At 41.0% G+C, this 24,213-nt stretch overlaps 1 protein-coding gene across 1 annotated transcript in view; it reads left to right on the plus strand.

Moving 5' to 3' along the window:
• itga10 (integrin, alpha 10) overlaps positions 1-24,213 on the plus strand; it is a 34,305-nt gene that overhangs the window by 6,832 nt on the left and 3,260 nt on the right. Inside the window, exons 2-23 of the mRNA XM_042490260.1 lie at positions 2,054-2,165; positions 2,276-2,385; positions 2,472-2,560; positions 4,858-4,972; positions 5,078-5,205; positions 5,778-5,926; positions 11,868-12,018; positions 15,492-15,657; positions 16,839-16,912; positions 16,989-17,133; positions 19,193-19,341; positions 19,483-19,626; positions 19,739-19,945; positions 20,037-20,167; positions 22,131-22,297; positions 22,433-22,575; positions 22,664-22,774; positions 22,865-22,950; positions 23,054-23,195; positions 23,290-23,382; positions 23,499-23,575; positions 23,706-23,795. Coding sequence (XP_042346194.1) covers positions 2,054-2,165; positions 2,276-2,385; positions 2,472-2,560; positions 4,858-4,972; positions 5,078-5,205; positions 5,778-5,926; positions 11,868-12,018; positions 15,492-15,657; positions 16,839-16,912; positions 16,989-17,133; positions 19,193-19,341; positions 19,483-19,626; positions 19,739-19,945; positions 20,037-20,167; positions 22,131-22,297; positions 22,433-22,575; positions 22,664-22,774; positions 22,865-22,950; positions 23,054-23,195; positions 23,290-23,382; positions 23,499-23,575; positions 23,706-23,795 — 2,779 coding nt within the window. The remainder of the gene's footprint in view (positions 1-2,053; positions 2,166-2,275; positions 2,386-2,471; positions 2,561-4,857; positions 4,973-5,077; positions 5,206-5,777; positions 5,927-11,867; positions 12,019-15,491; positions 15,658-16,838; positions 16,913-16,988; positions 17,134-19,192; positions 19,342-19,482; positions 19,627-19,738; positions 19,946-20,036; positions 20,168-22,130; positions 22,298-22,432; positions 22,576-22,663; positions 22,775-22,864; positions 22,951-23,053; positions 23,196-23,289; positions 23,383-23,498; positions 23,576-23,705; positions 23,796-24,213) is intronic.

A 24,213-nucleotide genomic window follows, 5' to 3' on the forward strand; every position in this document is an offset into this window, starting at 1 on the left:
CCATTGGCCTGCAAGAACCTTTTTCCCCCTAGTTTTACATTGTGAAAGTATGATGGAGGATTAGGGCCATGTTAAAAAAACACAAAAACATTTGGTTTCGAGAATAAAGTCATTGTATTATGAGGATTAAGTCGTAATTTTGAGAATAATCCTAAACAATTGCAAAGAATTACGTCATAGTTATATGAGACACGTCATAATTTTATGAGAATAAAGACGTAATATTACGAAAATAGTCATAATTTTATGAGAAAAAATGTTGTAACTCTACAAGAACAAAGTCATAATTTTACAAGAAAGGGGATTTCTAGCTTGTTTCCTGATATATATATTTTTTGTATTTCAAAACGCGAAATGCTAACTTGTATACTGGACTGCTTTTAGTAAATTCATATTTATTATACATTTAAATCTCTAACTCTGCAAGAAAATGGATAGCCCGAGCGTACTTCCAAACTTTTGCTTTAAGGTGTTGGTGGAACTTGAGTTGAGGCTTAATCAGCCGTTAAAATGAGTGAAAAACATAACTTGGAGCTGTGTGTACACAACTGTACAGTGCAGAGTCAGATTATTATTTCCCCTCTCAGCGAGAGGGATTCGGGGGAGGGAGTAGGGGGTGAAAGAGATGGATAAACAGAGTGACCAAAGGCAGCCTCTGAGGAAAAAGGGAGTTCAGTCTGAGGAGAACGAGGGAGAGGAGAGGGGAGAGAAGAGGCAAGGCAGAGAAGGGTGTGGGTTAGAAAAACTATGGAGTATAGTAAGCCCCCTGTTATGACACACAAGCCTGCCCTTCATACAACGAGAGAGAGAGGTGAGGAGACACAGAGAAGACAGACAGCAACAAGATGGTAGTGAGACAGTCACTGAGTTGTGAACATTTAGGTGTAAACTGAAAACATGTTCCAACTGGAAAAATGAAAGGTACATCTTATTTCTTCACAGTCTGAGGGGGAAAGTCTAAATATGGATTTTCAACACCAGAAAAAAGATGTAGATAAAATGTAGATTAATACACACTTACATAGATTAAAGGGGCATGTCATCCCAAAATTTAAAAAAAATACATATTTTTACTCTAACCTGTAGTGATATTTAGCAGTCTAGGTTGCTTTGGTGTGAGTGTCCGAGTGTTGGAGATATCAGCCATAGAGATGTCTTCCTTCTCTCCCCTATAATAGAAGTAGATGGCATGTGGCTTTTGGTGCTCAAAGTGCCAAAAAATAAAAATAAAATGAAAAACTCAACAGCAATATCTCTTTCTGATGATCCGATAACTTAAGATAATCCACAGACCTTGTTGTGAGCAGTTTCATGTAGGAACTATTTTCTTACAACCAAACTACACCCACCAACAGCATTACTGCGCCGAAGAAAGTGTGCATCCACTGTTAGCTCACCAAGCACCACTGAGACAATGTTACAGCTCAACCGAGAAGCACGGCATTAAAATTCACAGCCATCCATGAATAGATGTACACTACCCTCTCTGCAGTGATACGCAGAAAATTGATTGATATATGGATTATAAATAGCACTACAGGATGGAGAAAAAATATCTATTTTTGATTTTTAGGTAAACTGTCCATTTACGGTTGAAAAATCTTCCTATTACTCTGTCTGAGAGTAATGCATCAACAGTCTGTGTCAGCTTGATTCAACTCTTCAATTAAGCTATATTATTTTACTTGTGAAATATTTAAACCCAAGACTCTGTTATTTTATGGCTGCACTATTTCATCAAATGGAAATATTCTTGATGTTGTATGAATCAGTTTATACACATTTCCTCAAGTTCAGCCTGAGTTATTTGGTATCTTTGGAAACTTTCAGATCTTAACTAGAATTTAACATAAAGCCATTAGGCCTATATGCTGGCAGTCGTAAAAAGTAGGTAAGTTGTGAATGTTTCTGTGCAACAAGATGATCACTCATTCTTTTTGAATCACATGTGATCGCCCCCCTCTACCCCCGCTGTAAAAAAAGTTAGCTGCCCTGAAAACCATAATATAGTTTACACACTGTGTGTAATAATCTTCTGTGTTTTGTCTTTCAGGTTTGTGTCTTTGTTTTAACATAGATGTGAAGCATCCGCGAATCTTCACCGGTCCAGAGGATGCTCTGTTTGGTTTCTCAGTTTTACAGCATGAAGCAGACGGAGAGAAATCGTAAGTGTCTGCAAGTGTGTGTTGTAAGATAAGGAAAGACTACCATAACGTTCATCTTACATGAGGATGTACGATGATGTTTTGATGGCAAGTGACTGACTTTGTTGCAGGATGCTGGTCGGTGCTCCCTGGGACGGGCCGCCCAACAACAGGAAAGGAGACGTGTACAAATGCATCGTGGGAGAAGAGAGGAACTCAAACTGCAGCAAAGTGAATCTAGGTGAGAGAAACAAATATGCTTCACAAATCAAATTCACATTTAGATGTGTTACCAACATGCTATGGTAAACTGTGTGTTTATCTCAGGTGAGAGCGCTCTCCAGAACGTTTCTAAAAACCTGAAGAATTCTCACCTGGGAATGACGCTGACGCCAGACTCACCTGACGGCTTTCTGGTACGTCGTCTCCACACTGAGAAACAAGACTGACTTTTTGTTTTGGCTTTGTGGTTATTTGAGTTGTGAGTGGGAGCCTGAAGGGATGTGGTGAGACCAGGTTGTGTTTGTTTAACAGAATTTTAATGAATCATCTCTGTTGGTGTGTTTTTATTTGACTTCAGAAGTGACCATGATCCCCCACTTGCTGAATACCATTTTAGAGAATCATATGCACATTTCCAAAGTCAAACACAAAGACTGAGCTGGCTGACTTACTAAGACCATACTTTCAATGCATCGGCATAAGACTGTAATTACTGTAATTGTGCAAGTTAGAGGGCTTTGCAAAGCCTGGCTCTGTCTGCCTAATTCTGCTCTATTTTTGTGAGATTGTAGATACATATTTGAGACTGATACCAGGCACAGCGCCAGGATTTTAGCTTTGGATGGGCCAAAGTAATTTTGGTCTTTAATTACAGAAGTGTTTGCCTTCCTTGGGCAGTTTCCAACTAGTCTAGAAATACTGATATACTGTGGAAAGCGACTGGTGCATCTGGTTGATTATCACACTTTTAAAAATCTTTTTTGAAAACATTTCCATGCCAAGATAGCTTATAATTTTCCTGCGACAGATTGTTGTTTATTACAAGCAGCACATGCAGATAAATAGCTCCAATGAGGCAAAAATGATACATAGTATCCTATCTATGGTGTACTCTTTTTTGGGGTTGTTTTGCGATAGATTGTGTTTCATTGACTAATATATGCAAGTAATTTAAAGAACTGACATTTAAATTATATTTAGGGAAATACCATCTTCTTTGGATAACCTAGCTGGATTATTATTTCTTTAAACTGACTGCAGGGAGAGAGAGAGAGAGCTCGACTGCTCGGTGGGTTACATTGATTTTAAAGTTTCAATAATCTTTAGCCTCTGCAGTAAGACATGCGCTCCCAGTTTTGGAAGTCCAGTGGGCTCTGTCATGTTAAAAGTGTTGGCTTTTACTTCTTTAGAAAGGGAAACATTTTTGTTTTATTGTGTATTTAAAAGTTAATTTTAATGATTTAAGATAAAAGTTAAGAAAATAAATGTTCTCCCAGTCATTGACAATGGGCCACTTGTACAGTTGATACTGTTTTTGTTCCCAAGTCAAATCTTTCGGGAGTCTCAAATGAGTCAGTAACAAAGCAGGTCAAGTGCAAGTCGTCATTTTGAAACTTTAGCCTAACTCGATACACACATCTTGCTGTCGTTCTAAAATTTCTCCAGTTTTGAGGCTTCTGGCTTGGACAGGGACACACATCTGCCAGGGCTAGCGAGCACAAGTGTGTGTTTTGTACTTGTATGTTAGTTTCTGTGTGTGTGTCTGTGTGTTAAGCAAGTGTGCTTGCGTGTTTTGGTGTCTGCCAGGTTTTTACTGCTGCTCCGGGTGTGGAGTCGAGTACAGTTCACGAACACCATCCAGCTTAGCCCACTTTAATATGTGTGTGTGTGTTTATCTTAACCCCAGTGGTCAGGTCTATAACAGGATCGGAATGCGTCTCCGGCCCTTTGTTAATGACAGACCTACCAAAAGCCATAGCACCTCTCTCGCTTTCCTCCGTCCTCTCCCTCCTTCCTTTCTCTCATCCCTCCTTCTCCGCCTGTCTGTGTGCCTGAGGAGAAACCCGTCCATAATGACAGGGCGAGCAAAACCAGGATGTTTCTCTTTCTCTCGTTCTCCCCCCGTTTCACCCCACTTTCAGTCTCTCTTTTGTCTCTCTGCTGAACGTACAAGTTTCTCTTTTATCTCCTCTTTCCGCACTTCCCCTCTTATTCCTCCCTCTTGGTATGAAAGCCAAATAAACGGCGTGCTTTGAAGACAGAAATATTTTTATACGACCCCCCCCCCCCCCTACAACCACCACTCCACATTCACCCCCCTACATTTAGCACAATCAGATTTAAATTGCTCCGCTGGTCTGGTGTTCCAGCTCTGTTAAACCGCTCATGACAACAGTGACTGCCAACATGTCAACAATAGTCTCTGCCTCTCCCTCATTTCTCTGTCCCCCAAACCACACTATTGTAGTTTTTCCATGACTTATTCCTTTTCATGACTTGTTTTCTTTTTGTTCCCCCGTCTGCCCTCATTTAGTCCCTCTTTTCTTTGTTTATTCAACCACGTTTGTCTACGTGTTAAACCCTTTGATAAAGACCAACACCTACGCAACTTGTGAGCAGAACACAAACACTTGCTCAAACTGGCTGTAGATGCTCCCGAAATGTCATCACCTGTGAGACAGATGCTAATGTGTTTGTGTGTGTTTGGCAGGCGTGTGCCCCTCTGTGGTCTCAGGAGTGCGGTACGTCTATGTTCAGCACTGGCATCTGCGCCTCTGTCAGCGATGACCTAGAACCGAGAGAGACCATCGCTCCAACAGCGCAAAGTAACCACACATTTCCACACGCACACACACACACACACATCCAAATATGCTGCACAGGCCTGCTTTCACCAACCAATTTCTTTTTTAAACTCCCACATGTGGCAGGGTGCTCCACATACATGGACATCGTGATCGTGCTCGATGGCTCCAACAGTATCTACCCGTGGTATGAGGTCCAGAACTTCCTCAGCAACATCCTCAGCAAGTTCCACATCAGCTCGGACCAGATGCAGGTAAAAGAGCGAGTCAGCATATATTTGCACTGCTTATAATAAATATTATTTACGTTAGTAATGGAAACTTGTGGGTTTGAATTTGAGTGAGTCTTAAATATCTGGAACCCCATAGCTGTTGCCCAGATCAGAAAGACAAGCTATTCCCTTGAGTGAAAACATGCACAGAGCGACACATATGAAGAGGCAGTTTGGCAAATATGACCAAAATAAATTGCTTTGGTAATGTAAAGGGACGTGAGCCGAGCTAGCTTGAGGTTGAGGAGGAATGGGAGTCAGAGGGGGGGATATGGGGAGCAAAACAACAAGAGGAGTGAGAGGGGGGTTTGGGTTTTGAAAAGGGAGGGTAAGGGGTAGCAGGCAATGTGAGGTGAAGAGGAAATACCTCTGGTTTCTGAATGAATTCAAAAATTCCCCAAGTGCACTGTTTGTTTTAAGAACAGGATTGGTACTTAAAGAGATAGTTCACCCAGAAACAAGCGTCTCAGATGTTGCTTTCCACAACTATGTGCCAGCACAACCATGAACATGAGGCATGGTTGAAATACTTTTGCGTTTGTGTGCATATTCAGGTTGGTATACTGCAGTATGGTGAAGTAGCAGTCCACGAGTGGTCTCTGAAGGACTACCAGACCACACAGGAGGTGGTGGAGGCTGCCAAGAACATCAGCAGGCAGGAGGGACGAGAGACGCGCACCGCATACGCCATCCACACGGCTTGGTAGGCCTGTCAATCACTGATACTTCACTCTTACTGGCTGATGTTCTTTGTACTCAAACATACTGTAGATCTGGCCGGCTAACTGGAAACTGTCTGGCTGTTTAGATTCTGGTGTACCATTCTGTACTCTAAATATATCACTGTATAATTTGTAGTTATAGCGACAATCAGGTCTGTTTTCTTCTAGTCTGTTCTTCTCTCTACGCTAGAGTGATCCACTATGATCCCATCAGGCTGCTTTTGATTAACGGCTCACCAAGTTATCAAACAAAGATTAGACTAACCCTTTGAAACCTGAGCCAATTGGTTGAATTTCTTTCAAATATATGGGTATAGGGCAATGAGCAATTCATAGCCCAAAAATTGGAAAAAAAAGTAACAAGAAAATTACCTATTTTTGATAATTTTCTAACCTTGACAAGGGCTAACAATACAGAACACACCACAGCAACTAGGGCGAGGGATGCTCACTGAGGGTCCAACACTGACCAAAAGCCAACTGTCGGCTCAGTGTAATTTAAGGACTTTAACACAGCTTTCAGTGTTAGTCACTGATAGGGATCTGCGGTCAAACTGTCAAACTAAACACTGATTAAATATGCATCAAATCCTGAAACTTCATTGCTGATTTCTCACCTCAAATGCTTCCAAAAACATCATTTAGTGCACTGTTTAGCTGTAAAATGAGACATTGTGTGAGTCAGCTGCCTTGTTGAAAATAGTTAACCCTAAACAAAGCACCGTCCATTGACCAGAGCAACAAAAGTGAACAGCAAGCTGGTGACAGAGTGGAGGATTATGCAGCAAAAAGGGAAAATATCTCCTCAGGAGTTTGTGGAGACCAAAAACGAAACTACAAAGAAAATGAATACTGGCCTAGTGGAGCCAAACATGACTCTAAATGAATAATGATGTTGCTCTGTGCCTGCTGGATGAGAAAACTAGCTCTTAAGTTGTTTGAGAGTTGGTCCCTAATCAATCAGTAAATCAATATATTTGACGTTTTCCATCGAAGTTTTCTTTACAAATTCAAGGTAGTATGGAATGACTAATGGATTTATACGTATATAAGACGCCACGTTGTGGGTGAATTACTCCCTTAACTTGTGTTCTTGCCCAGTTTTTCATCACCTTCATACCTTTGCCTTGTAGAAGTATGTTGGGGGTATTTAAACCGGTAACCTAAGTCTAAAGAAACAACTCTATAGGTTTTGGGTCAGTGGCTAAATGAAAACCTCCAAGTCTTAAAATATCTCTTTCTTTTCAAAATAAAATTCCTGCTTTATTAAAGTCATACCCACTTGGAGCACCACACCCAGACCTGATGTGTGGCCACGGCTTCCTTTCTGGGATGTGTGTATGTCTTGGAGAGGTGTTTGACTTCTACACACATGCACACATGCATGCACGCACACACAGACACACAGACACACAGACACACGCACACACACACGCACACACACACACGCACAGGTAATTGGAGAGTTCCTGTTTTCTGGTACATTTAAAAGTAAAAGTTGGAGAAGTTAAGGAGAAACATTTAAAAGGTAGTTGAAAAGCAGTGACTGGAAAATGGAGCCAGTAAAATAGAGTAACTGTGGTATAAAAACATCAGTGACGGGAAATCCTACTAAAAACTCCTTGCCTTTCACTGTTACTACCTTTGCCACCCCAGCAGATGGTGGAAACACTGTCAGAGGTCTCACTGGTGCTCATGACAAAGAAAAGAAACCCAGAACTGCTCAGAAGTCATTTTTAACCCTTTGAGACATGGGCAAAGCAGCTTGAATTTTTTTTCAAAAATATCCGCAGAGGATGACAAGCAACTTAACCAAAAATGGCTCCCAAATTAGCAAGATATTAGTAAAAAGCTACAGGAAAAATTACCTGAAAATGCCAGTAAGCAAAAGAAAAAAAAGTTTAAAAACAACAAACACACACACACACACACACACACACACACACACACACACACACACACACACACACACAGGAAAATGACTTAAAAAAAATGACTTTTTTCTTTTTTTCATATCACATAATTTGAAATATATATTAAGAGAATTTTGAATAGAGTTTTCTGGACATTTTCCCTTATGTTTTTGATAATATCTAATAATTCTCATTAATTTTCAGATCATTTCCTTGTCAACTTTTTTTCTAATTTCTTGGAGGACATTTGCTGGTTCTTTCTTGCTAAGTTGCTCATCCTGTTATTTTCCTGTGTTTTTAAATCAAACCAATTTTTCTCAGGTTTCAGAGGTTTAAATGCTTGTGAAAACCATCTGAATGCAGCAAAAGAAGGCTGATGTTGATCCAGGTGTTAAAGAGTTAAACTGCTAAAGAGAACGTTTTCTCTATTGTGTGTGTGTGTGTGTGTGATCAAATGACTACATGAACTGAGGAGTTGCATCAAAAATTTCACTCATTCATCATCTTCAGTCTGTGTGTGTGCACAGTCACACACACACACACACACACACACACACACACACACACACACACACACAGGAAAATGACTTAATGACTTTTTTTCATATCACATAATTTGAAATATATATTAAGAGAATTTTGAATAGAGTTTTCTGGACATTTTCCCTTATGTTTTTGATAATATCTAATAATTCTCATTAATTTTCAGATCATTTCCTTGTCAACTTTTTTCTAATTTCTTGGAGGACATTTGCTGGTTCTTTCTTGCTAAGTTGCTCATCCTGTTATTTTCCTGTGTTTTCAAATCAAACCAATTTTTCTCAGGTTTCAGAGGTTTAAATGCTCGTGAAAACCATCTGAATGCAGCAGAAGAAGGCTGATGTTGATCCAGGTGTTAAAGAGTTAATCTGCTAAAGAGAACGTTTTCTCTATTGGAAGTTACAGTTTTTCAAATAGTTTCATTTGGATTCATTTGATATCTAGAGGAGGTCATAACAAAAAACAGCAGCTTCTGTTTTGACTTACAGCTCTCACACACCTACACTCAGATGGACAGATAGCAGAGCTGGCACCGGCAGGAAAGTGACGGGGTAGAAAAACACTGAGATTAGCTGAGCTGGACCAGTCGGCTGCTGGCTCAGCACGGCTGCAGGTGTGGCACCGTCTGACCCAGCCCGGTCAGCCAAGTAGTGCTCCGACAGCTGTAAAAATACACACAGACACCTACAGTACACACATGCACGGATGAACACAGACGTACCGATCAGAGGCCTGCACCGTACACTCACATTCACATACACACATGAGGGCTGACACTGACTGCATTTAGTCCCCCGGCCTCAACTTTAACCCTCTGCCCTGCATGTCTGACCTTTAACCTTTACCCCAACCTCATCCTTATTATAAACTTAACCCTAAACCCAAGCACTTAACTAAAATAGCTCCTAAATATATCTCTCTGGATGCTTTGATGACTTCTGTGTGGATAATCACACACTCACACAGAGCTGTAGACTTAAGACTTCAGACTTGAGTCAAAAATTTGAGGACTTATGTTTATCTTACACTGGAAGTCTTTGTAAAGACTTAAGTATGAAACCCTCTCACAAGGCGGATTTCCATTACTATAATATAAAATACACCTTATGGAAACATGTCAGTTTCCAAAAAAAAAACCCTCCCATCTATCAAATTAAAGTTTTTACACTCACATGAGGTGGTATTTCAGGCGATTAAAAAAAATATATTTTGCAAAACTGCAATGGAAACACTTTTATAGATCACATGATGCACTTGTCGGTAGGAACTGGTTCCCTCAGACATGATGCAGCGGGCGCTACAAGAGGTGTTATTGCATTGCATAACTCTTCAAAAGTTGAGCTAATCATCCGGAAGTTTTGCATCCACGATTCTTCTGCGAAATCGTGGACTATCACCTCCCAGAAATCCTACATACGTGGCTCCTCCCATGTATGAGGCTTTCCATAATCGCTCACATAACACGCCTACGTCGCCTTTAACTGGAAATAAAGATGGCTACTGTGGTGGCTGCAGCAGAAATAAACCTGCTGATGTTTTGAACATCCATCGCCATGCTTCTTATAATGTTATCACAAGAGGAGAAATCACATAACATCACTCAAGGGAAACGCAGTTGGAAACAGTGATTGAAGTACCAAACACTGACTGGACCAACTTTTTCATTTAAAATCCCAATTTCAATCCTACACACTAGACCTTTAATTAATGAGCTTTTTAAGGGCTTTTAGGGTGGATAATGTTACCTTCAGGCAGTGGCAGGTTAGCCGCTGACAGCTGCTGGTTGCAGCTTCATATATTCATACAGACTTGTATTGATCCTTTATCTAAATCACGGCAATAAAGATAAATAGTGCATTTCCTTAATGATTCTTCAAGAAGACTTGGTACATATACATAAATGCACATATATGTGTGTCAGGGAAAAAGTCAGCTGCTTTGAGCTTTCCCACAGTGTGATGTTGACATGAAAATGACAAGAATGGAGTGCGCAGAATTCAGAGTAGATGACAGAGTGATGCATGAAGATCAAAAAGCCCTCTACAATTGGATTAAACACCGATTTTTATATATCGCTCCACCCGTCTGAGACGCTCCGGCTCACCCACACACACACACAAAAGTACACACGCAGACCACTGCGCCGTGTCATTACCACACTGCTGCGACTCCATAAAATGGCTTGTAAATACAAGCAGGCCTCCCAATTAGCTCCCCTCACTTTCTCCCCTCTTTCATCTCCCCTTCCCTCTTTCACATCTCCTTGTTTCTTTCATCCTAATTCTTCTGCGCTTCCTTCTTTCCTTCTCTTCTTAACTATTTATGTCTGTCTCATCTTTTCTCTCCTTTGCACAACTTTCCTTCCCCCTTCCTTCATGCTCGTTTCTCTCTTCCCAGCAGTTTTATTTCACTGTGTAAATCAACCAATATTAATACCACATCAGAGCAGGATTTACAATTCTCAGTTGCAATGTTTGGCTTCATTTCACTGTCTTTTATCATTCTTTTAATTTGGATTACCAACTCTTTTCTCTCCCTTGCAATTACCTTACTTGTTTTTTCCATTGCTGTCTCTTTTCTCTTGCTCTTTTTCTATCTTTTGAGCCTTATTATTTACCTGTCTGCCATCTTCTCCAGTCTCTTACTCTAATCTATCTGCTCCTCTCCGTTATTTTTCTTCCACTCCTCTCTCCTGTTTTCTCCTCTCCTTCTCGGCACCCTATGTAATTTGCAGACTGCATAGGGGAAATGGTTGTTTTTAACTCTGAGTTTCTTGCGGCTGACCACAATGTTATATTTAGGCAAGGGCTGGAGTTAGGCCTGAAAATGACTGAGTTCACTCACAGTGACTATTCTCCCGAGTTCATTGCATGTGTGTGTGTGTTGGTCTGAGGCTAACCAACCCTATTCAACGCTTGAATCAGGTCCCACTGAGAACAGGTTTCCTGCAGACAAACAGGGTGCGGCTTGCGTCCGTTCGTGTGTGTTTGTCATTTAGGTTTCCTCTCTGTATCATGGCACAACCGGATGGGTATGCACAGATGCGGTCGCTGAGTGCAATGACACATGCACGCTGCATGCGATGACCAATTTGAGTCAACTGGCAGCTAATATATGTGTGTTAAGCATGAGTAATACAGTTGTGGTAAAGTCCAGTTGTGATTTGGACCATTTATATTTCTGACTTAATGGGAATGAACTTCAATTTCTCAGTGTTTTACTGGTCGCTCATTTTTCTCAGAGAAGCACTTTAAATTGTATATTATTTTATAGGGGATGTTTATTTGGGATTTTAGGAACCAAAGTGAGTGATACTCCCTGGCATCCTCCCTCTCCCTCAGGCTCTTCCACTCCTTTCATTCTACTTCTGTTTTTATTCTCTTTCTTTCCTGCACTCTTGATTTGAGATCACTCAGCTCGATGTTTTAGCAAACTATATTCATCTTCTGTTTTTTCCTCTTCTTCGTAGCACGGAAGCATTCAGTGCCGAGCGTGGAGCAAGGGACGGCGCTACCAAGGTGATGATCGTGGTGACGGACGGAGAGTCACATGACGGGGAGGAGCTACAAGACGCTTTGGACGAGTGCATAAACAGAAACATCACCAGATATGCCATCGCTGTGAGTACTTCAAGTGTCATTCTGCTTAGAGACCCTGCTGGTGAGTTTTAGGCAGAGGTGGGAACAAGTCGATGTTTTGCAAGTCACAAGAAGTATTTGCAAGTTCCAAGTCCTGAACTTTGAGTTTTGCGTCCTAAACAAGTCATAATGCACTCTAGGACAGGATAGGATAATATAGGACTTTAAGTATCTTTAAGTCCTAGACATGATGCGCTCTTCCCTAAATGTTGTGCCATTTTAAAATAATACATTAAATTTACAAAAATCATGAAAGCTTTTGAGAATATAATATATTTATTTGTTAAATAGTTACTTAGCTCTTAAGCTAACATTAGTTGGAACTCTTTGCGTCTTAGTCTTTAATTTTCAACCCCAGATTTTGTATACTGAAGTTCCTTTTTTGTTCACCACCATTTTCATTTTGTAGGCTATGTGAACTCTTATATTAACTCTTATCTTTGGTATCATTTTTTTCCAATTGCGATCATGACGTAACAACAGTTCTTTACGGTTCTCTCCTGGAACTTGACTGGATACGTCTGATTGGTGGATCTTAAGTATCAACTTGCTGGGAATTAATAGCGTTAAAGTTGGTTAACATGAATTGATTTGTGCCACACTTAAACAACAACATTTGGACAATATTTGGGGAAAGGTATCAAATATTCTCAAGTAAATAGGCTCAAGTCCACGAGAAGTCATGAGTCATTGGTGTTCACATTCAAGACAAGGTAAAAGTCTTTTTTTATGTAAAGCTGAGTCTAAAGTCATCAAATTAGTGACATAAGTGAGTCATGTAAATCAAGTCCCTGCCTCTGGTTTTGGGGTCTCCTGATGCTCAAAATGTTGATTCAAGAGTTTTCTACAGTGACAAGCATGAACATATTGTGGGAAACACACAAACAACTAACCTACATTATCAGTGAGGAGAGCGGAGCATCCCTGACATTCTTCACACATTGTGTGAAAGTGGTATGCTGACCATATACACCCTCAAGCAACCACACAATACCACCACCACTCCCCCCAAAATAACATCCTTAAATTGCCAAATGAACCCCTTGGGTCGACTGAAATAGCCAAGAGGGAACAAAAACTCTTCCTTTCCAGCCCCGCCCGACCCCCTCAACACAGACACACACTGAGCGGTGGCACGAGGGCAGACAGTCTCTAGTGGCAGGACTGGTTGCAGACCCCTCCCTTTCCCACAAGAGAAGCTGGGGAGCCTCCAGACTCCACTGGGACCACAGAAGAGAACATGAGCCAACATGGAGAATTGCCACTATAGAAATATGTACAAATGATGAAGATCAGATAGTACTTTAAGGATGAAGAAGTTCAGTTACAAGTTACAGTTTGTCACAGTGTTTTGAGAGTCCTGAGGTTTGGATTATTATATAGTTTGGTTAAATTGTTCTGTTTGGAAGATTTACTATAAGAAAAAATATTATCGATTAGCCTTTATTACAGTTTGCATGAGAAGAAGGATGTTCCTCTGCCTCCTCTTAGTGCCTCATTTACCACATTTAAAGGAAAACAACCAATAACTAAAAACCAAAAATGGCAAATTTGTGCTAGATGATCAGTCACGAGATTGCCAAAGTAATTAGGATTAATCATCTGGGAACCATGACTATTTAAACTAAATTAGATATGGCAATACATCCAGGGTTAGATATTTCAGTCTAGACTAAAGTTTTCGACAGACAGGCTGACCAACAATGCCATTCTTAAGAAATTCAACAGCAAAATTCCCAGAAAATGCTCCCATTTTCATTGGAACTAGTTTCTACCAAGTACAAAAATCCCCAAACTGTCCACTGTGAGGTGAGCAGATTGTCCACAATAACAACAACAATATCTGGAATGGGTACAACATAATACTCTGTGACCAAAAGTTTAATCTGAGAGAGGGCAGCGATAGAGGTATGGATAGAGCAATGGTTGTATACACGGCCTGAAATGCAAAAAGAAATTAGATGACGAAAACAAGGGAGAATGAGTTGGATTTTGCGGTTAAGAGTTTCCCCAAAAAGTATAAGTGTTGACAGGAAAGTACTACTTGTTACAGTGGCCATGTTGTGATGGTGCTCTCTGTGCTGCTGCCTGTGTGTGTAGGTAGTGTGTGTATGCGTGAAGTGAAAATGGCTCACAGGGGAGGGCAGAACTTTCAAAACAAGAGCACGGTCACTGACAACTGTGTTTTATACATCAGTGCAGATCAGGGGCTGGAAGTGTGTGTTCATGGGGGAGCAGTTTATGCAGAGCCATGTACATATGTATGTATACATATATGTAGTGTGTGTGTGTGTGTGCGCGCGCACATGCATGCCTGTATGTATGTATGTATGCATGTACATAATGTGTATATATGTGTATGTGTTAATGTATGTATGTATGTGTATGTTTGTGTATGTAGGTATTTATGTTTGTAACTTATATGTATGTATGTATGTGTGTATGTATGTTATAATGTGTGTGATTTTTATATATACGTGTATGTTTGTATGCATATATGTATGTATGTGTGTGTGTTTGAATTTATGTGTATGTGCATGTATGTATGTTAGATTATATGTTATGTGTATGCACGTGTGTGTGTGTGTGTGTGTGTGTGTGTGTGTGTGTGTGTGTGCATGTTTGTATGTATGTGTGTGGGTGTGTGTGTATGTATTCAAATTCCTTTGTGCTTCCAAGTCCCTTAAATCTGGAAATGTGCTTTACATTACATTTGTCATTATTCTTCTCTTTGTCTGTTCATGACTTTGTAAAAGCCAGCAGCAGTTGGCAGCCTGAGTGGAATTTATAAGATCTTAATGTACATATTTATATGTAGGCTCTCTTCACGTTACACACTACACCCCTCTGCATCCCCTGCCCTTCAAAAACAGAGGATTTCCTTAGTTTGCTTGGCAGCCGGAGTCACAGGGGGAGATTCTTGGGTTTGGTTTCTCTTATGGAATTTTCTCATTTGTACTTCAGGCGTTAAGCCACAGGCCGCTGCTGCTACAGTATATCTTCTGCATCCGACATCTCCTCACCTCGCTGCTAGGCCTGCGCTCCTCATTTACAAATCCCTGGTGACCACAGTTTCCTTCGGTCTTAGGTTTTCCAGTCAATTTGTTGACTTTAAGTAACTGCTTAATTACTATTAAATTACACAGGTAATGACGCAGTTATGGAGTGTGTTTATTTTCATTCTCAATCCTGCATCTCTGGGTTACATGTGTAGTACTTAGCCCTCTTTTCTCTTCCTGACCCCTATGATATCTGTCTCTTTCTCTTCACTGTCCGTCAGAAACATGGAGAAGTAATTGATCTGATACCTGCCAAAGTGTCTGTGCATGTGCTCTATATTTGTCGCTTTAACCCTCTTTTTCTGCTTTCAGCTTAATCCATCAATGTTTAATAGAGCCAGTGTTTTCTGCTTATTCGTTTACTGTATTTTCTCTTTCTCTCACGCTGGCTTTCAGGTTCTTGGTCACTACATCCGCCGGCAGCAGGACCCTGAAACGTTTATTAAAGAGATCAAGACTATTGCCAGCGACCCTGAAGAGAAGTACTTTTTCAATGTGACCGATGAAGCTGCGCTCAATGACATCGTGGATGCACTGGGAGATCGCATCTTCACTCTGGAAGGTTTGTTTAAAAAATAAATTATAATTTACACCAAATATCTCTGGTGTTGCAAACTATGTGATTTATCAGCTGGGTTCTTTTTCTAAAAAAAAATATGTCAAGTTTTATTGGGGCCCGAACACCAGTGCAAGGACCCTACTGAGAAATATTGTTATTCTCTCAAATTAACCACATTTTTTAAGGGATAAGGTGATCAGAAACTCATGAAACTTTGCATGTGTCAGAACTGGTGAAAAATACAATATTTTACAGTTATTAAAGTCAAGTCAGTTTTTTTTATAAAGCCTGTTATCAGAAATCACAGTCTGCCTCAGAGGGCTTTACAGCGTACGACATCCCTCTGTTCTTAGACCCTCACATCGACTAAAGAAAATCTCACATATTAAACCCCTATAACGGGGGAAAAGTTTTGTGTTTTTTGTTTTACTTGGCATCCATAAAGTCGCATTACCACCACCTGGTGTTGCACGTCATAGGATCTATAAAAGCGAAAAGAGTTTCTATTGTAGTTTTGCAAGATATGGCTTTTTCGAGTCGTCTGAACTACCACCTAATGCCAGCGTAAAAACTCTTTTTGTGTTAAACACTTTTTTTATTGACGTTTTTCCATTAGGCGTATTATGAATTAAATTTGAGGGTTAATGGAAATCTGCCCACTGTGACATTAATTAACATTTTTGGGTTAATAAATTAGAAGTATCATTCTGCCAATATAAGGGAAACAAACATAAGGGTACTAAACTGAAAGTAGAGCCTGCGAAAAAAGAGGAAGAATGAAAAACAAGAATATGTGAAAGTAGTGGAGAAAGATTATAGAAGAGGGTGGAGGAAAGTGATGGAGGATTAAGTCCATGTGAGAAAATATGCAGTGGCCCTGCAGAGAAGGTTAGAATAGGAAAAGACGGTAGAGAGAGCGAACAGCTATCACAATAGTTGCGGGAACATGAGAGGAAGGCTGATGAAAAGCGATGCCACCCTTCAAAGTTTAGGAAGATCAGAGAGGAAAAGACAGGAGGAGAGGAAAGGGTGAGGCTCGTCTGCCACCTGCGGTCCTCAGGGTGAGTGAGGGTGTAATGATGCCATCTAGATCAGATCCTGAGAGGGAGAGGAAGGAAGGGAGGAGGTGTGTAAAGAAACGTGACGACGGAGAGCGCTGACTGTCTGCATCTGTCCACCTGCAGGCACTCTGGGCTACAACGAGAGCTCCTTCCACATGGAGATGTCTCAGATCGGCTTCTCCACACACACACTGAATGTAAGTCCGGTAGATCTTCATTTAAGTGCTCGTGTTTTAAGAGTGTGTCTCATTCATGCGCTTCTCTATTCTTCAGGATGGCATACTGTTTGGGATGGTGGGCGCCTACGACTGGGATGGTGGCGTGCTGAAGGAAGGGACCAACGGACGCATCATGCCGCCCAGAGAGGCTTTTGAAAGCGAGTTTCCACTGGAGCTCAAAAATCATGCTGCTTATTTAGGTACCCACTTATCACACCACTGAACATGATGCATGATGGTCATACTTGTGCTGGTGCACATTACTGCATCACTATCACAGATTATTGTGTGTGATCATGTGGTTTTGCTTGGAAGGATTCTTCCGAGAGGTGCATTAATGTGTTGGTAGAAAGACCAGACACTGGAAACTAAGACCCTGACACACCAAATCAATATCAAAGAATTAGTGGCGACGAAGGCCGACCATGCGTTGCCTCACATCGCCTGTGACTCTGCCAAAAGATGTATTGCAATACGTCGTAAAGACAACAACCAACCATTAACTAGCACATATGTTCTGCACCTGCATTACAGGAAACAAATCCATATACCAGTAGCTGGCTGTAGTCTGTATTTGTCACTTAAGGGAAAACGTGAGACCAACAAGACAGATTCAAGAGTTAGCTAGTTAGAACATTAACAACACAAGCCGGTGCTGAAAGAAGAAATGACGTGTGCCATGCGCCAGCGAACAATAACACCAACAATTACGAACCATTTATGCTAAAATGGCTGAGACAAATAATCTAACCTGATAGAACAAGTTTGTTTCAATCTCATGCTCTCTTGAATTAAGTCATTTGTTTGTTTTCCTCACTCCAGTTTCTTTTCTGGTGCACTGAGCTCAACAGTTGGAGTTGAAGAGTGATTTCATTTACAAACTGGCTCTGATGTCTCAGGCGTTGATTCAACATGTTGAATTGGCCGGAAAAAAGCCCACGAGGGCCGACTTTGGCCAACAGCATGAGACACACGCCGAAACTAGGGCGAGAGATGCTTATTGATGACCTGAAACCAACTGACAGCCGACCGTCAGCTTGGGGCCTTGGAGCTGCAGGGTTGAATTAATTTGTTCTTTGGCCCTAAATCAGCCCGCACCTACAAGCTACTTTGGTTATGATTTGATTCAGATTCAATCAACTAATCAGTAGATTATTCGCCAATTAAATTCATTCATCGTATACTCCCCCGTAAAATATCAGAAAATAATAAGATTTAAATTCCCTGAATCGCAAGATGATATTATTGCGTTTTGGCTTACAAACAGTCCAAAACCAGAGACCTACACTTTAATATCACACACAACCTAATTGCCAAACACTAAATCTGAGTACCCTTTTTCTAAAGGAACCTACTCGCTTCAATCCAGTTTTGGCTGTGTACTAAACAGAAACCTCTTTAAGTGTAATAAGCTCCAAAATTCATGTTATCCTTTCCAAAACATCCGTGTTTGCTTATTGTTTATCTTAACATAAGTTGTGAATGAACTCTCCAACCCAACGCCCTCGAGTGGGCTGAAGTCAGACCACACTTCCAGCTGCATGTAACACGATGCAAACACTGACAAAAACGTAAGGTCAACAAGATGTGACACACTGATCAACTTAAGTCTCATGGTCAAAATGGTTAACTGCAGACCATTTGTTTGCAGTGTTGGATGATGTGTATTTACTTCAGTTAATAGCGCGGGCTATTATTTGCTGAAATCATTGAACTCAACAGGCTTATATTTCGGGACAGGCATCTAAATGGGACTCTTGAAACTCTTGAAAACATAGGCAAATTTGCCTTTTGTTTTTCAAAAACACAGAAAGAAAGTAATGAGCAACCAATGAGCAAGACATCTGTGAAAAGTACAAGAAAATTACCTGAAAATTTGCCTTTAAAAAAAAGACAAGAACGTAAAACAAAAAAAACAAAGCGAGAAATGACCAAAGAAAAAAAAATGGTCAAAAGTGATAATAATTCTGTAAAATAATTTTAATATATAATTAGAAATATAGTTCACTGCACATTTTTCCTTTGCTTTTTTATAAATAGTTTTCTACATCTACTAATCTCTTTTTTTGCATCTCTCTTGTTTCCCGTTTTAAACATCCAAAGAACTTCTACAAAAATGACCTGCATGATAACTAGGCTTCTAATTGAGACAGGCTTTTATTTGTCAAAATGTATCACGACACCAAGCTATTAAAAGGGAGTGGCGATCTAATTGGGACTAGGCTTTTATTTGAAGGTTTACGGTATTTGTGTTTCCAGGTTACACGGTGTCATCCGTGATAGTCGGTGACTGGAAGACGCTGTACGTCGCTGGAGCTCCTCGATTTAAACACAAAGGCAAAGTCATCCTGTTTGAACTCAGCGATGAGGGCGATGTCAACATTGTACAGGCTCTCAATGGAGAACAGGTAAAGCTCTCTCGTCTCCCTTCAGCTACTTTTATTTATTTATTTAGCAGCAAACAGCAGGAGTCTCATCTGTCAGATATTAACGCAATGACTCCATCTAGTGGCAGTAAACTGACAGAGCATACATGTCCCTGTCTGTAGATTGGATCGTACTATGGCAGTGAGGTTTGTGGGCTGGATATCGACCAGGATGGCATCACTGATGTCCTCCTGGTTGCAGCTCCAATGTACCTCGGCTCAGGAAATAAGGAGGCTGGTCGAGTCTACATCTACACCCTCAGTGGGGTAAGACAGCACTGATTCCTCTCCTCACTGAGTATTATGCAATAAGTGTGAAAATACACAATATTCATTAAATCCTGTTACCTCCAACTGTCCTCCTTCTTTATCCTCCCAGGAGGAGGTTTTTGTATCCAACGGTACTCTGAAATCAGAGGAAAAGTCTCAGGATGCCAGGTTTGGTTACGCAATGGCAGCTGCTCCAGACCTCAATCATGACGGCTTCACTGACCTGCTGGTGGGAGCCCCGCTGGAGGACGAGCACAGGGGGGCCATCTATGTTTACCACGGAGACGGCATTTACGTCATCCACAATTACAAGCAGGTACTCGTCATGTGCCCACATTTACATTTTCAGTGATGTATTTCAGAATTGAATCACGCTGATTTTTTGTTTTTGCCTTTCATCCTCGCAGCGTATTTCAGGATCATCAATTTCCCCCTCCCTGCAGTATTTTGGCCGCAGTGTGAGTGCTCGCTTGGACTTGGATGGAGATGAGCTCATAGACTTGGCAGTGGGAGCACAGGGCAGTGCTGTACTGCTCAGGTGGGTAGTGGCAGAGTTGTGGAGGGAGGGAAGGGCATCGCATATGTTAGAGCTGCAAGCTCTGGGAGATTATAAAGCTAGACAACACATTAAGTGCAGTGAGCTTCCAAAAGAAACAAATAAATTAGAAAAAACATTTAAGCTGCAAGCAGCAATGAACGGGCCCATGTTCCATCCCAAACATCGGGGATACTGGCAGGACACCTGTTGACGCAGCTAGGCATTTCCGCAACAGTTGGGCACAGTGCGCACAAATTAGATGTTATGTAATGCACGGAGTGTGTGGCTAGAGGACACACAGTACACACACATTATGTTGCTGTATGTCAAGCAGAATTTTACTCAAGACCACCAAAACTGAGACCAAATCATGACCAAGATCAGAGTGTATCGAGACTGAGCCAAAACCACGTCTCTCAGGGGTCCAGAATCAAACCATACCTGTGCGAATCCCATTCTACATGACACACTTCCGATAAAATGTGGAACATGCAAACCATAGGTACTCCTCAAACTAAGCTGAAAGATCCACATTTCCATAATAACACTCACAGAACGCAAATGAGGATTCCTCTTTGTTTCTTCTTTTATTGCCATACAGTATAACTGTACTATGAGAAAAGACACTGCAGAGGAGAAATTCATGCATCTGAATTTTCCTTTGTTTTATATGAGCAAACAAATACAAACACTAAGGAGCTCAGGTAATTACCTTTTGCATAGGCAATTTAGTGATTATACTTGCAGTTGTGGTTTTGACTGGATTTGAAATAACATCCCAAGTCCTCTCTGTAGAGAACAAGACAGGCCAGTAAAACTGCTGTCAAGTCACAAACGAGCCCAAGCATTTCACAAAGTGGTCATCAGACCAAGACTGATCTCGAGCACTACAACTACAACGCAGGTGATAACACTGATATAAGTGTAAATCACACAATGTACATTTTATGTAAATCACATAATGCTTTTCACACAAGTCTTACTTCTTGTTTCCAGCAGGTGGTGCAATTACTTTGACTCAATACTGGCATGGACTCTTATCAAGCATGAGGAATTTGGGGCAGATTGAATGCTTTTCAAGTTACAACAACTTCCTGTTGAATGTCAAAATATGCAAAATGACAAAACTGATTCCACAAAAACTCGACATTTTAACAACTTTCTATTGTTAAGGTCTTAAGACTGAAATGAGCACCTGGAAAAATTGGCCAAAAATACAGTAAACTTGCAGATTAAATTAAAAAGGTCTGCATGTTGGCTTAAGGATATGGTTTCAAAAGGCTTTTCCTTTACGTCGTGGACTATGCCACTAGGGCTACTTTGTTTGAATTTCATGAGGGTGTTTTTTCACACTCAAGCCTAAGAACAATAAAATAATCTCAGTATTTCACCAGTTCTGATGTGTTTGTAAAGTATCATAAATGTTCATCTTTAGCACCTGAAAATACAAGCTGTTTGCATAAATAATAATACTTCCTTACATTACAATTAAGGTTGAACTGCGAAATTAACCAGTACAAAGTTGTTCTGAAATGTTCCTTGCAGCCAGTCACCGTAAGCATTGTTCGATTTAATGCAACGTCTGATTGGCCCACTGCCACCGCTGTTGTAACCAATACAGTTTGATATATGGCAAAGTCAAGCGCAGTGTATTTGATAGATTTTGCAGTTAAGCATGCAGGGGTGCTACTAAAACATTAACGTGATTGGTATTGAATGAAGTAGGAAAAAAAAGTATAAATGAAGTACTCTATTGGTACTGCTATCACTTTAAGGATACTGGTATTGGTACTGGTATTCCTATTTATACATTGATAATTACAATACTCTTTGCACCAGTCTGCCCTTGGGCCCTGATAAATCCCTATGTAGATTAAACAAATATCTAGTGGCTCCTATTTTTTCTGTGGTGTCATATTGCTAAAAGTCCTGTTTTATCATCCACTGTCCCTCCTGTCCCCAGCTCTCGAAGCATAGTCCAGATCAATGTGAGTCTGTCCTTCCAGCCGCACTCCATCAACGTCATCCAGAAGACCTGCCAGAGGGGAGGCAGAGAGTCCGCCTGTCTCAATGCCACTGCCTGCTTCACCACAGTCTCCCGCTCCCCTGGACCACACAGCAACAGCTTCGGTATATGGCACTTATTTTTTTTACCCTCTAAAAACGAGGACTGTAAGTGCTGTGAATTGGCCTGGTGCACGTAATAATTAGAATGGGGATTTTCCAACACTCACCATCTGTCCCAAATACCTGCTCTCTCCTCAGATCTGTGGGTGTCAGCCATGTTGGATGACAGGAAGTTGTCTGCGAGGGCGCTGTTTGACGACAGCTCCCACAGACAGACCCAGCTGGCAGTGCGAGTTCACACAGGACAAACTCTCTGCTACAAGCTGCCCTTCCACGTCTATGTGAGTGCTGGTGCACACAAGTTTGACAGTCGTTCATGCACATGCAGCAGCAGACAAACTGAGTGACTTTATTTCATCTTTGTTGCAGGACACAGCAGATTACATCCGTCCAATCAGCTTCTCACTGCGGTTTAAGATCAATAACACAGAGAGTGGTCCGGTGTTGGATGAAGGCTGGCCAACAACTGTCAAAAAATCTGTAAGTCATCATCAGTGCTAGCTTTTTTTCCCTTTTTTTTTAAATACACATTTCGACAACATGTTGTCCTCTCCACTTTGACCTCTGCAGATCCAGTTCTTTAAAGACTGCGGTGAGGACGATGTGTGCACAACAGACCTGGTGCTGCAAGCTCATATGGACATCTCTGGGACGAGGTACAGATTTGAGGGATATTCTCTCTTTTCCTTCCACATGACAAGATCAGACATCTCCTCAGTTGTTCGGTTTCAGTGAGTTTTCATTGTGTTTCCTCCACAGACAAAAGCCTTATGTGATTCGCAGTCCTCGTAGGCGTCTGGCGGTGGAGGTGCAGCTTGAGAACAGACTGGAAAACGCCTACAACACCAGCCTGACGCTGCACTACTCACGCAACCTGCACTTCTCCAGCCTCAGCATCAGGGTGAAGCATATACTGCTACATATAACTCACCATACATGTTTGAACAAATCTAAACTAATGCAAAATTTCTTTTTCTCGCTTTCATTTCATGTAGGAGGATGCCCACTTTAAGATTGAGTGTACAGCACTTGGTGCCAACAGCCACTCGTGTAACGTCAGCTATCCAGTGTTTCGCTCCCAGTCAAAAGTATGTCCGTGACGAGAAAAAAGCTGCATCACTCTCTTGACTCAGCCCACTCATACTTCAGTTCCTCCAGGTGAAATGTGTCACTTCAGCAACCCGTTTTCTTCTTTTGTCTGCAGGTTAACTTCATGCTGGAGTTTGAGTTCAGCTGCACGTCTCTGCACAGTCGAGTGCAGATGAAGCTTCATGCTGCTAGGTAACTCTACTGCTACTAATACTGAAAGCCTCGATAAACATGAGGGTTTTAATATTGTTTCCACAACAAGAGATTACAAGTCTTCAGTGAAAAGTGCCAGAGTTTATGTAACCCTCTGGTTCTTTTACAGTGACAGTGTGGAGAGAGAAGATACTTTGGGGGACAACAGTGTTCAGCTGCAGAGTTTTGTTCAGTATGAACCAGACTTGTTTGTTAGCAGGTATGTATCCAAAATACTGTATGCATTAATCAATAATCAGATATTTTAGCTACTTTAAAAGTCCAGTGTATAGTATTTAGGGGGATATATTGGCAGAAATCAAATATAGTGTTTTCTTTAGTGTGTAATTACCTGATAATGAGAATTATTGTTATTTTGTTACCTTAGAATAAGCCTTTTTTTATCTACATAAGGTAACCTCCATGATGCTACTCCACGTCTCTAACATAGAACAGACAAACCAAAAACTGGCTCTTGATAGGACTAATTGTTTTTCACATTGGCTGCCATAGTTTGAAGCCCTTCTGTCATTAGAGTCTGGAAACCTTTTTTTTAACGAGAAGCTGCTTTTCTGGGTCAAAATTCACTGGATATATTGGTTTTGGAGAAGAAGACACCTCTGTAGATAATTCTGCTC

This window comes from Plectropomus leopardus, chromosome 7 (genome assembly GCF_008729295.1).
Source record: "Plectropomus leopardus isolate mb chromosome 7, YSFRI_Pleo_2.0, whole genome shotgun sequence".
Classification (NCBI taxonomy): domain Eukaryota; kingdom Metazoa; phylum Chordata; class Actinopteri; order Perciformes; family Serranidae; genus Plectropomus; species Plectropomus leopardus.